We start from the raw sequence: 13,728 nt of genomic DNA, 5'->3' as shown, positions 1-13,728 counted from the left end.
TTTTTTTACTTAGGACAGACATCAAAGAGGCTGACACTAAAAAAAAAAAAAAAAAAGGAGGGGCACCAGGTGGCTCAGTTGATTGACAGTCTGACTCTTGGTTTTGGCTCAGGTTGTGATGTCATGGTCGTGGGATCATGCCCTGCTTTGGGCTCTTCCCTGGCGGGCTCCATGCCGGTGTGGAGCCTGCTTGGGATTCTCTCTCTCTCTCTCTCTCTCTCTCTCTCTCTCTCTCTCTCTCCCGCTGCCTCTCCCCTACTCTGTCTCTAAAAAAAAAGGGGGGATGTACAATAATGTAAAAGATACCATTCTTCACTTTAAATTTTTTGAAAATATTTTTCACAAAATGATTTATATGAATGTGTCATCTTTTTCAATGAGTTTTTTTTTTCCTGTTTTAATCTCTAGTATGGTATTGATAGGTCTAACTTATGTAAACAAAGCCTTTCTGAGTTCCTCAAGAATTTTTAAGAATAGAGAGGGGCTCTGAGCCAGAAAGTTTGAATTTCTGTTCTTTAAAGATCACATGCAACGGACACATCAGGATCTGGTGCTTTTTAAATTAAAAAAAAAATTTTAACTAAAAAAATTAAAATTAAAAAAATTTTTAAAAATGTTTTTATTATTTTTTTAATATAATTTATTGTCAAATCGGCTAACATACAGTGTATACAGTGTGCTCTTGGTTTTGGGGGTAGATTCCTGTGGTTCATCCCTTACATACAACACCCAGGGCTCATCCCAACAAGTGCCCTCCTCAAAATGTTTTTATTTTTGAGAGAGAGAGAGAGAGAGAGAGAGAGAGACAGAGCACGAGTGGGGGAGGGGCAGAGAGAAAGGGAGACACAGAATCTGAAACGGGCTCCGGGCTCCGAGCTGTCAGCACAGAGCCCGATGCGGGGCTCGAACCCACGAATGTGAGATCGTGACCTGAGCCGGAGTCTGACGCTTGACCGACTGAGCCGCCCCGGCGCCCTGGTCCTAGTGCTTTTTGAACGGGGAATCTATAATCCCTTTTTCTTCCTCTCTGCTGCAATTGCTTATTTCTGTTTTCTACTTTGGGCAGAACAAATTTGGTAGCTTAAGTTTTTGTTGAGAAATCGTATCTTTTGGGTTTTTGGATTTATTACCATTGTGTCGCAGGTGGAATTTCTCATGTTTCCTTCAGTGCTTTTTGTATCCTAGGTTAATTCTCCTTTCTTATTCCTGGTCTTGAATTTTTTTTTCTCCTCAGCCCTCTCTCTATTTCATTTGTTGCCCGCACCCCACTAAGGAAACAGTACAAAGAGAATACGCCGGGAGAGCACAGCAGACAAGAAGCAACCCGGGAAGAAGGGAAGGGGGCTGACCGGGTGTATGGACTGTGCCCTCTGGTGTGATCTCGGCACAAATTCGAGACAGAGACATCCGTGGGCATTGCCAGCGGGTCTCCCAGCCTGGGCTTCACAGCGCCGTGGGTATTCGTAGCCCAGTCAGGATCTCAGCCCTTCCTCCTAAACTTTAGCATCCTGAAATCCAGGTTTGCTTGTGTTGCCAGGTTTGGGTCAGGCTGTGGAGTGACTGGCTAACCATATTTATGAAAATGACTCCTGTAAAAACTGGAATGCCGGGTTAATAGTCTCCTAACAAATGAACCAAAATACCTGTGCCCACGGATCAACGCATTTCTTTCTTCCGCATACAAGCGTTCGTGGTTTCCTAGAGACTGTTCTTGGAGATGCAGCTGGGAGGGAGCGAGCAGCGTTTGGCAGATGTCCTGTGACCCCATCGAGAGCTCTGCAGTGAGAAGGACCCTTTGAGATACTCTAAATCGAGGCAACCGAGCTGGGCCTTGGAATCTCCGTGTCCGTGGGTTGCTCAGTCTTTGGGTGTGGACGCCCTGCTGGGAGGGCCTGGAGCCTTGGCTGAGCCCCACAGCCCCGGGCTGTGCCCAGGGGTGGGGGGGGGGGGGGTGGGGGGATGGGCTGTAGCTGTGCGCCCCCTATTTCCAGCAGATGGGCGACAGGTGCCTTGGCCCTGAAGAGAGTTTCTGGGTAGAGCACCACAGCACTCACTACAAACACATTGCTTGTAAGATACATCCTGAATTCAGAAACGTGAAATGTGAAGAAAGTGCACCTTTGCAGGGTACAAATACCGTATAAGGATTCAGTAGCGTTTGTTTGTTTGTTTTGGTATGGAGGAGCAAGCTGGACTTGTGGAAGAATTCTAGTAGAGAATTGGAACCCCAGAGGGTCTCAGGGACTGTTTTCCACTATCTGTCATTCACGGGTCTTTTTGCAAATCTATTTTACTCTTCCTCCTTGATATCACAGCTTTCTTTGCTAAACCGTTTAGCCACGCCCCTGTAGGACGTGGATGATGGCCCGTACTGTGCTGGTGAATGCTTCAAAATTGTCTCTCTGGAGGAAAAGAAGTGTGCACATGTATTCATGTAATTTTTACTGATCTAGGGGATGCGGAGGACACAATTTTAGGTAATGATGAGCTATACAGCACTCTTATTGTAAAGCCCATATAGCCCGTTGAATCTCACCGAATGCTTTCATTGATTTCTGTAGAACTCTTGTCTCCCCAGCCAGTCTGTGGGTGTAAAGGATGAGCGAGTCTAGCTCTGACATGAATGCTGCTTGATATTTTATTTATTTATTTTTAAATATTTTAATGCTTTTTTGTTGTTGTTTGTTTGTTTTTTGTTTCTGAGTGACAGAGGACAGAACATGAGCAGGGGAGGGGCAGAGAGAGAGGGAGACCCAGAACCCGAAGCAGGCCCCAGGCTCTGAGCTGTCAGCACAGAGCCCGATGCAGGGCTCGAACCCACAAACCGTGAGATCATGACCTGAGCCAAAGTTGGATGCCCAACCAACTGAGCCACCCAGGCACCCCTAGATTAGGTAGCTTTTTAAAAAGTTACATTCTATCCGTTAGGACAGCAACAAAAAACCCCAGGTCATTCTGATTACTTTGGTATTTCTTCCACCCTTCAGAAATGACAAATAATCTTTTTTGTTGGAAGAGTTACTCCACCAGAGCAATAGTCTCATCCATCTTATGTTGGTTTTGACTATCTCTTCCCATAGACAATGACCAGTCTTTCCTTTCTTCCTTTTCTAAGTTTTATTTTATTTATTTTTTTAGTAATACCTACACACAACGTAGGGCTTGAATTCACGACCTCGAGATTGCAGTGCAGAGCTCACAGAAGGACACTTATGAAGATTTATGAAGATTTACACAATTATGAAGATTTACACAAATGTTTTTTTTGTCCAGTCCTTTGCTTTCTTTCAATGGCATTATTTACAATTTATCATACATAATTTCTAAAGTAGATACGCTAGAAAAATGTGTAATGAATGTCAATAATTAAAATATGACTGCTCTCTGGATATTTTCTCCACATTATGGAATTTGTGTCAAATTATGGCATGAAGAAGAAAAGAAGAATCACCAGTGGTTACTCTTGACTGATAACAACCTGACATTTTGATATGTTTCCTTCCAGTCATTTTTTTTCTAGGTTTATATGCTTTTCTATCCAAAAAGGGACCATAAGCTATATTTCTAGTTTTTTTAGTTTATTTTTTTTTTTTACAAAGCATTATATCACAAGCATTCTCATATAAATGAATGTTTTGTGAAACCTGGTTTTTAATGTTCCATATTATTGCATTGTATGTGTGAACTACAACTTATTTAACCATTCCCATGTTTAAGATATTTGGGTTGCTTCCAATATTTCACTTTTTAAATAACTGCCGTTATGGAACGGGATGCATATTCTGAAAATGGACATGTTCTCCCTTAGAGTCTTTTTTTCCCTTCTCTATTGAAAATCTTACTTGTCAGGTTTTTAATTTTTTTTTCATGTTTATTTATTTATTGTTGAGAGAAAGAGAGACAGAGCATTAGCAGGGACAGGGCAGAGAGAGAGGGAGACACAGAATCTGAAGCAGGCTGTAGGCTCTGAGCTGTCAGCACAGAGCCCCCCATGGGGCTCGAACCCACAAGCTGTGCGATCATGACCTGAGCCAAAGTCAGACACTTAACTGACTGAGCCAACAGGGCGCCCCAAAAAGCTTACTTGTCAGTTTGCTTGTTCAAGTACACATCTCTCACTGTTCCATCTCAAGCTTTTATCAGGATGTAGTGCACATGTTTACAGAAACATCAAAATCAGTGAAAGTCTGAAATGTAAAAGCCTGTTTATGGTAGCTAGTTTTTTCTCTGGTTTAACACTTAACTGTCTCCTATTAGCCAGCTAACCCTTTGCTGTCAACTTCCGTTACTGTTACGGTCATCTCTGTCTGTCCTTCATTCAGATTTTTGTATAATAATCCCTAAAACAGGAAAGTGCTAACAAATTATTTGCTTAGTGAATTAGAAGTGACTCAGGAAATAGATATCCATATAAGAGTGTTGTCATGTTTATTAGTTCAAGGACCCTTTTTCTGTAAAAGATTTTAAGCTTTTAAAAGCCCTAAAAATTAGCCAAGCCTCTTAGGTCAGAGAGTCAGTTAACTTCCTATTGTCGATCTATTTCTGGTAAAACCAACATACACATGTATACAAAACTTTGTAAACTGAACAATTCTCTACCATCTTTATTTTGATAAATCATCTTACCTAGTATCAGTTGATGGAACTGAATGATATTTCCCTCCTTTTTGAGTAGGAAAAACTAACATGTCAAATATTTTTAGTTATGACTTAACTAGAATTTCAAAAACAACTTCAATGGCATAGAACCAAAGATAAATGCTTTGTAAACAATTCTTAGGGTCTTTTTAAATTAAAACCTTATGGGTGCCTGGGTGGCTAAGTCGGTTAAGCATCCAACTTTGGTTCAGGTCATGATCTCACAGTTCGTGGGTTTGAGCCCCACGTCGGGCTCTGTGCTGACAGCTCAGAGCCTGGAGCCTGCTTCGGATTCTGGGTCTCCCTCTCTTTCTCTGCTCCTCCTCCGCTCACGCTCTGTCTCTCTGTCTCAAAAATAAAAATAAAACATCAAAAAATTATAAACATAAAATTAAAATCTTAGATATAATTTTTCTCCACAATTTAATTTTTCTTCTTGGGTTGGACTTAAAAAACACGCAACTATTTCTGATTACAACTCCAATCATATCACTGAAAATCTTGATTGCCGAACACATGACCATAAAAATGATCTGAGTTAGCTTAGGGTAAACGTTCAATTATGACCAAGGTATATAAGCAATCTAGAACTGAGGAAGAAGAGACATTTACTTCCAAAACGACTTAAATGGATGTAGTTGCTTAACTTTACAGGAAATTTAACGGGCTGGCAATGAACCCTGCCCCTTTATTCTGTACTTATAAGCTAATTGTATTGTTCAGGTTTTTCCCACTCTAGTGCATTCATATTGGTGAGCAGGTAACTTGGAACTCTGATGTGAACTTCTGGTATAATGAGTGAAGATCTGGCCCTAGTTAACTTAATTGAAGTGTTCTACGAGGAGGCTTTTGCACCTGAACTAGCAGGTACAAGCAGGTGTGATAACTTCTCATTAAAAATGCGCCACGACTCGGGTTTCAGCCCGCTTTCAATTCTATCTACTAGCATAAACGGCAGGCGCGCTTCCGGAGGGCGCCGCCAGGGGGTGCAAATCCAAGCGGCTTCGTCAACAACAGGGGCCCTGGAGCGCTTCCTTCCGTCCTCTCGCTCACCTCAGCTTCCGCCGGAAGCGGTTCCTGTCAGTCGTCCTCCGGCGTTTGAGCTTGTTTGTGTTGGTTCGCGGCGCCTGGCCGAGTGAGGCTCGGACGGAGGAGCTGGAGAGGGAAGCTCGAGCGTAAACCCGGGCGGCGAGATGGACGTTCTGAAATCGGAGATCCTCCGGAAGCGGCAGCTGGTGGAGGACAGGAACCTGCTGGTGGTGAGGATCCTCGGGGGTCGTGGGGCTTTGGCGATCGAAGACGCGTGTGTGTGTGGGGTGGGGGGGCGGTAAAGGGGTCCTGGTGGGGATGGAGCTTAACGAGAGCCCGCCAGTACCCCGGAGCGGCCCCTTTAGACCCACCCCTCGACACCTCCCTGGGGTGACTTAGGAAGTGGGGAGTTGCAGCAAACCCCCCACATTTTGGCAAATTTCCCCCCAGCTGCCCCTTATTCCTCAAAGCCTCCGTATCTGCCCCTTCTGTCCACTCTGATCTGTCCGAGTTCTGCGAACGTGCCCCAGTTCTTGTGCCCAGCTGGAACAGAGAAAGGGCAGGTCCAGAATTATTTAATAAAAATCTTTGACTCCGTCTTGCTACTAAAACCTGGGCTTTTATTACCTTCCCGAGCCTCCTTCTCCCAACGCATAACAAAAGTCTGTTGGCCAGCTCTTCGCCGATGGGACGGCTAAAAGCGATGTGGGCGAGACAGTGGAATAAAGGGAGAACGAGGAAAATTACTTCCTTAACTTGATCTTCGTTGCTTTGTTGCGTAACTGACTAGACCAGCTGTTCTCAAAGCCGTGGGCCTCGAGAACCCTTTACACGTTTCCAAATTGTTGAGGATCACGAAGGGCTTTTGATTACGTGTTTATCGATGTTTACCGCATTAGAAGTCAAAGCTGAGAAGTTTTTCTTTTTTACTGTAGTTGACGTACAAAATTATATTAGTTTCAGGTGTATAACAGATTCGGCAATTACAAACGTTAGGAAATGCCATCGCAGTAAGTGTAGTTAACATCTGTCACCATACAAAGGTGTTCAAATATTACTGACCCGGGGCGCCTGGGTGGCTCAGTCGTTGAGCCTCTGGCCTTGGCTCAGGTTATGATCTCACAGTTCGTGAGTTCAAGCCCTGCATCCCGCTCTGTGCGGACAGCCTGGACCCTGCTTCGCATTCTCTGTCTCCCTCTCTGCCCCTTCCCCGCTGTTGTTTTATCTCTCTCTCTCAAAAATATACATTAGAAAATACGATTGACTATATTCCCACTGCTGTACTTTTTATCTCCATTTCTTATCAGTCTTATAACCGGACGTTTGTATCTCTTAGTCTCCTTCTCTGTGCATCCTCACCGCCTCCGCAATCACCAGTTCTCTGTATTTATTAGTCTCTATTTTGTCTGTTCCTTTTATTTTTTTAGGTTCCACATACAAGTGAGATCATATGGTATTTGTCTTTCTCTAACTTCAACTAGTGTAGTACCTTCTAGATCTACCCAAGTTGTCACAAATGGCAAGATTGCATTCTTTTTTGATATGCAGCTATATAATTTTATATAGAATCTGTTGATTTATAGTCCTTATCTTTCTGCATCCTAGTGTCCCACAGTAGTTTTCACATTTTTCACGGCCCCAGTCACAGTAAGAAATTTTTGTACTTTGCTGTGATACGTATTTGGAAAAAGTTTCATGAAAACGCTTCTTGCCTTAACTACATGTGATTTATTTTTTAAATTTTTTTTTTCAACATTTATTTATTTTTTTTGGGACAGAGAGAGACAGAGCATGAACGGGGGAGGGGCAGAGAGAGAGGGAGACACAGAATCGGAAACAGGCTCCAGGCTCCGAGCCATCAGCCCAGAGCCCGACGCGGGGCTCGAACTCACGGACCGCGAGATCGTGACCTGGCTGAAGTCGGACGCTTAACCGACTGCGCCACCCAGGCGCCCCTTAAATTTTTTTTAAAGTTTACTTTTTTATTTTGAGAGAGAGAAAATCCCAAGCAGGCGCCAGGCTGTCCGCACAGAGCCCAATGTGGGGCTCAAACTCACAAACCGTGAGATCATGGCTTGAGCCAAAACCAAGAGTCGGACGCTTAACTGACTGAGCCACCCAGGTGCCCCTAGGTGTGATTCTATCATGTGTTTTGTTTTAATTCGTTCTTTTGATTAAAAAAAAATACTGGTTGGGGATCAGTGAATTGTTTCCATTACCATATCTGTTGCTGGAAAACACCTGTCTGTGCTACATTGTTCTTCCAGAAGAGGCGTGTCAGTTTGGTCATTTCAAGTGATGTTGCAGGTTTTTATTGTTAGTCTGATAGTTGAAATAGTAAATGCTCCCTGTGAGTCCTCTTTGTTAGATTAGAGAAACTCCAAAAAACAGCCTCCTACCACCTGTCCTACATGTCCTGCCTGCTGTGACTACTCAGAGGTAAGCGTAGGCCCTGCGTGGCTCTAATACCCATGCTTTGGAGTCTTGGTGTTGGTGAGTCTTGATTAATTTTTTTTTTTTTTTAGTATTTATTTACTTTTGAGGGAGACAGAGTGTGAGCAGGGGAGGCGTAGTGCAGAGAGAGAGAGGAAGACAAAGAATCTGAAACAGGCTCCAGGCTCTGAGCTGTCAGCACAGAGCCTGACTCAGGGCTTGAACTCATGAACCTCGACATCATGACCTGAGCTGAAGGTGGATGCTTAACTGACCCAGGTGCCTCTGGTGAATCTTGATTTAACACAGAGCTTCATTTATGTGGAAAACACTTTGCAGCAGTTTTTGTTGTAGTTATGAACATGGGCTTTGTGTAGACTTCTGGCTTTGTTCCCCCCCCCCACCCCCAATATGTTATTGAATGTTTTCTCTATGTGTGACATTATACTCTGCCACAGAGAATTAAAGAAAAAGTAATGCTTGATTCTGTAAGGAACATACATTCAGTTTCACAGAAAATAAGCCACGAGGCAAGATATTCCTCACCTTTTCTCCTGTTAAAATGGATGCAGCACCAGTTAAGACTTGGGTCCAACCTCCCACCTGCACACTGGATCCCAGGTCCTGTTTTTTTTAGCATCGTGGGCCTTAATGTCACGTCCCGTTTCTTCCTGTGCCTTTAGTCTGCTGACTTATTCCCACCAGCACTGAAACATCCTGATGTCTCTTCCATCTTTAAGAAAAAGGTTTTTTTGTTTTTGGGTTTTTTTTTTTATAACCAAGCTTCTTAAAATGAATTGTAATTCCTACACTCTTCCTTGACATGATGCAGACTGGTTCCTGCCCCCACAGCTACAGTGAATCTATTCTAATCACGGACAGTAGTGCCCTCCACATTTTCCTGACCTCAACAGCACGTGACACTTTTGACCCGGCTCCTTTCTGCATAAGCCCCTCTGCCTCTCCTCCTGTTGATGATAGTACTCGAAGGATCTTGGACTTAAAAAGGTTACGAATTAGTGGGGCGCCCGGATGGCTTGGTGGGTGAGGCATGCGGATCTTGGTCTCGGGGATGTGGATTTGAGTCTTAGGTTGGGTGTAGAGATTAGTTAACAATAAAATCTTGAAAAACAAACAACCCCCCCCCCCCAAAAAAATAGTAATTTCTGTGCTGGTGAAAATCTGTGTCCATTACACCCCAGCCCCAGGTCGTTTCGGCTCTACTGAACCTTTTTGCATTTTTTCACTGCTTTGAACTTGGCTTTATGGTTACTTACCCTTTTCTTTGTAGTAGTTTTCTATAATTCTCTTCAGCTTCTATTTAATGGTCAGTGAGTAGCCTTTGAAGGTGTTTTTGTTTTGTTTTGTTTTTTTATTTAAAGTGTAGCTCAAAAACAGTGCGGTAGGGATTTTGCTGTCACGTTGATAGCATCCATATTTTGACATCTTTAGAGTAGATTCTTTTTCCAACATTTTACTATGAAAATTTTCAAATGTACAGAAAACTCAAAAATAATTGCACAGTAAACACTCATGGCTACCACCTAGATTCCGCAGTGAAACCTGCATTAACATTTTACTGTATTTGCTTTATCCTGTAATTGTCCATTAATTCATCTGACATTGCAGAAACTACTTTAGAGGGCTTGTAGCAGTCAGCTTTTTAGATTCAGTGATAGGCTATTTTAGTAGTTTCTCCACAGTTTGATGAAGGGGCACTCAGAAACTAAGTATTTATTATTTCAGCCATCACAGATTAACCCTGAAAAGTTGGGACACCGCATGAAGCAACCAAAGATGAGGTAGCTCTTCGGAACTATATAGACAAGCGTTTTTCAGCTGCAGATGGGGTAATGAAAACAATTTAATGATCTTAATATATTTCACGTTAAGTTGCAGACATTGGTACACTTTACCCCTAAACAATTTGGTGTGCTTATCATTAACCAGAGTTCATTATTTATTCTTTTTGTGTGTATGCACAAATTCATATGTTAAGAAATACACGAATCAATGCATTTTGACACGTGCCCATGCCTGTGTAATGCCATCTGTATCAAGACACAGAATACTACCTCGTTCCATCTTCCAGTCATGCCCTGGGCCCACAGAAGCCCCCACCGTTCAGATTTCTTTCCACCATTGGGTAGTCCTTCCTGCTTTAGAACTTCACGTAAGTGGAATCATGCTGTGTGCTCTTCTGTGTTCCACTGTCTTTAATCATAACGTTTTGAGTTGTTTGCCTCTTTCTGCTGGATAGTATTCCGTTGTATAAATAGACCCAGTTCCCCTGATGTTGGCACTGGAGCTGTTTCCACGATTTTGCTCTTGAGATGAAAGCAGCTGCGAAACTTCATGTAGAAGTCCTGGGTTTTCATTCCTCTTAGGAAGATGCTGGGGAGTGGGATTGCTAGGTCGTAGAGTAAGTCTGTGTTTTTCTGAAAAGCCACCAGTCGTTTTTCCAAAGTGCTTGGACCATGTTTTCCATCCACCAGCAAAGACCGTTCAGATGCCCTCTGTTCTGGTCAGCAGTTCGTGTCGTCCGTCTTCTTACGTCCAGCAATTCTGGAGGATGTGTCTAGACACCGCAGGGTGGCTTTAATTTGCATCTCTCTGATAAGGATTTTAAGTACTTCTCGTGTGTTTTTTGACCATTTCTATCCCTCTTCTAAAGTGTTAGAATTGCTTGCATTTTTTTTAATTGGGTTGATGGGTGTTTTTTTTTTTCTTGCTGTGTTGAAGGAATTCTTCATATACCATGGATGCCAGGCCTTTGTCAGGTATGTTTTGTGAATATTTTCTCTAAGACTATGGGCTTTTTATTCATTTTCTTAACAGTGTTTTTGATGAGCAGGGGCTTTGAATTTTGATAAAGCCCAATTTATCAGTTTTTTTGCGTGTGTCTCTTGGTCTGTGTTGTTCTGCCTGGGAATGTAAACGAGTACAGTCACGTGGAAAAAAGTTGGGCAGTTTCTTAAAAGTTCAGCATACCTCCATTGTACACTCCAGTCACCCTAGGCTTTTACTCAAGAGTGTAAGGTATTCTCCTAGGTTTTAAAAGCTTTGTTTTTATTTAATAAACAGAGTTCTAAACAATTCTGAATCCGTTTTTTTGTGTGTGAGATAGAGGTGTGGTTTGCTGCATTCCCGGTGGGTATCCAGTCCCACACCGTTTACTGAAAATAAGTTTCCCTTTGGATGGTTGTAGTGTCTTCAGAAATCAAATAATTGTGTTGTGTGGCTCCATTCTGGGTGCTCACTTCTGTTCATGTAAAACTCTCTGTTGATCCTTAGGCCAGTGCCACACAGTCTTTTTTTTTTTTTTTTTAAACAATTTATTTATTATTGAGAGACAGAGAGACACTGAGCATGAGCAGGGAAGGGGCAGAGAGAGAGGGAGACACAGAATGCGAAGCAGGCTCCAGGCTCTGAGCTGTCATCGGAGAGCCTGATGTAGGGCTCCAACTCGCGGACCGTGAGATCATGACCTGAGCTGAAGTCGGACGCTCAACCGACCGAGCCACCCAGGCGCCCCCACAGTCTTTTGATTCCTATAGCTTTATGGTGAGTTTTAAGGTCTGGCAAGGTAAAAACTACCATCAATACTACTAGTTTTTCTTTTTCCTTTTTTCCTCCTCCTCTTCTTAGTCTCTGGCTGTGATACTTTATTTTGCAGCAGCTTTATTGAGGTGTAATTGACATACAGTAAACCAGAGTATACAGTTGGGTGCATTTTGACATGAGTATACACCTGTGAAACTTTCACCCCAGTGAAGATAGTAAACATGCCCATCTCACCCCAGAGTTTCTTTTTGCCTCCTGGTCATCCTGCCTTCCTGCCCCTCCCTGCACCCCAAAACCACCCTGCTCACAGGCACCCACTGATCTGCTTTCTCTTACTTTAAATTAGCTGCCATTTTCTAGAGTCTTGCGTGAATGGAATCATTCAGTATGTTTTCGGTCTTGTTTATCTTCTTTCATTCAGCCTAATCTTGAGATTCATTCTTGTGGTTCTGTGTATTGGTACTTAATTATTTTTTACACTGAACAACATTCCACCATTGAATGAGTATACCCAGTTTGTTTATTCATTAAACTATTGGAAGACCTGAGGGTTGTTGACAGTTTGGGGCTGTTAAAATAGAGCTACTATGAACACTGGTGTATGGGCTTCTATATGGACATCGGCTTTCATTTCTCTTAAGAAAAGGCCAAGGAGTGGGATGATTGGGTCATGGAGTAGGATGTTTAACTTTTTTTTTTTTTAAAGGGTTCTGTTAGATTGGGTGTTATTTCTTGCATACAGTTTTATAGAATTTAATGTTTTATAGTATATATAATTATGAAACATTTCATCTGTGCAAAGCATATTTTTGTGTAGATTTCTGCTTGGGATGTTATCAGTGGTAAAATACAGCCAACAGGGATTCATTACCACTTCATAGTTCTTTCATTTTGAAAAGTGTTGTGTCTTTTTTTTTTTTCCCCTTTTGATGAGGACTTCTAAGATTTACTTTCATCAATTTTCAAATATATAATACAGTATTTTTATTTATTTTGAGAGAGAGAGAGTGTGTGAGTGTGTGAGTGTACAAGTGGGGGAGGGCCAGCGAGAGAGGGAGAGAATCCCAAGCAAGGTCCATGCCACTAATGTGGAGCCTGATGCAGGCTTGAACCCACGAACTGTGAGATCATGACCTAAGCCAAAATCAAGTGTCGGGTGCTTAACTGACTGAGCCACCCAGGCACCCCTATAATACAGTATTATTAACTATAGTCACTAGGCTGTACGTTGTATCTCTTTGAGTTGATTATTTTATAACTGGAATTTTGTACCTTTTGATTGTCACCCAAGCCCCCTAACCCCTCAACCTCTGCCTCTGTGTACCTATGAGTTTGGTTTATTGTTAAAATTCCTCATATAAGTGAGATCATACATTATCTTTGTTCTAACTTACTTCACTTAGTGTAATACCCTTGGGATCCATCCATGTTGTTGTAAAAGTCAAGATTTTATTTTTTATGGCTGAATAATACTCCATTTTGTGTGTGTGTGTGTGTGTGTGTGTGTGTGTGTGTGTGTGTGAGAGAGAGAGAGAGAGAGATTTTTTAATCTATTCATTTATCGATGGACAAGTTTTTTCCATACCTTGGCTATTGAAAATATTGCTAAAATGAGTATGAGGGTGCATACATCTTTTCAAAGTAGTGTTTTCATTTTCTTGGGATAAATACCCAGAAGTGCAGTTGCTGAATGATATGGTGCTTCTCTTTGTAAGTTTTGGAGGAGCCTCCACACCATTTTCCACAGTGGCTGTACCAGTATACGTTCCCGCCAACAGTGCACAAAGGTTCCTTTTTTCCCACATCCTCACCAGCACTTGTTATTTCTTGTCTTTTTTTGATAATAGCATTCTGACAGGTGTGAGGTGCTATCTCCTGGTTTTGGTTTGCATTTCCCTGATGATGAGTGATGTTGATTAGCATTTTTTTCATGTATCTCTTGGCCATCTGTACATCTTCTTTGGAAGAATGTCTATTCAGACCCTCTGCTCATTTTTAAAGTTGGATTATTTCTTTTTATGCTATTTAGTTGTATGGGTTCGTTGTATATTTTGGATATTAACC

At 42.2% G+C, this 13,728-nt stretch overlaps 1 protein-coding gene across 8 annotated transcripts in view; it reads left to right on the top strand.

Annotated features, from left to right (window-relative positions):
• Positions 1 to 13,728, top strand: part of PRPF18 (pre-mRNA processing factor 18) — a 102,604-nt gene that overhangs the window by 46,952 nt on the left and 41,924 nt on the right. The window contains exon 1 of one of the 8 annotated variants that reach the window (XM_086714907.1): positions 5,677 to 5,897. The exons of 6 other annotated variants lie outside the window; for them this stretch is intronic. In XM_086714907.1, the coding sequence (XP_086571033.1) occupies positions 5,832 to 5,897 (66 nt within the window). In that variant the 5' untranslated portion in view covers positions 5,677 to 5,831. Of the gene's footprint in view, positions 1 to 5,676; positions 5,898 to 13,728 lie in introns of those variants that run through there. One more of the 8 variants, XM_025930289.2, reaches the window with a different exon arrangement.

Source organism: Puma concolor, chromosome B4, assembly GCF_028749965.1.
Source record: "Puma concolor isolate L17-30 chromosome B4, mPumCon1.1.hap2, whole genome shotgun sequence".
Taxonomy (NCBI): domain Eukaryota; kingdom Metazoa; phylum Chordata; class Mammalia; order Carnivora; family Felidae; genus Puma; species Puma concolor.
Note: the sequence above shows the minus strand (reverse complement) of the source record. Positions and strands in the feature narration are given on the sequence as shown.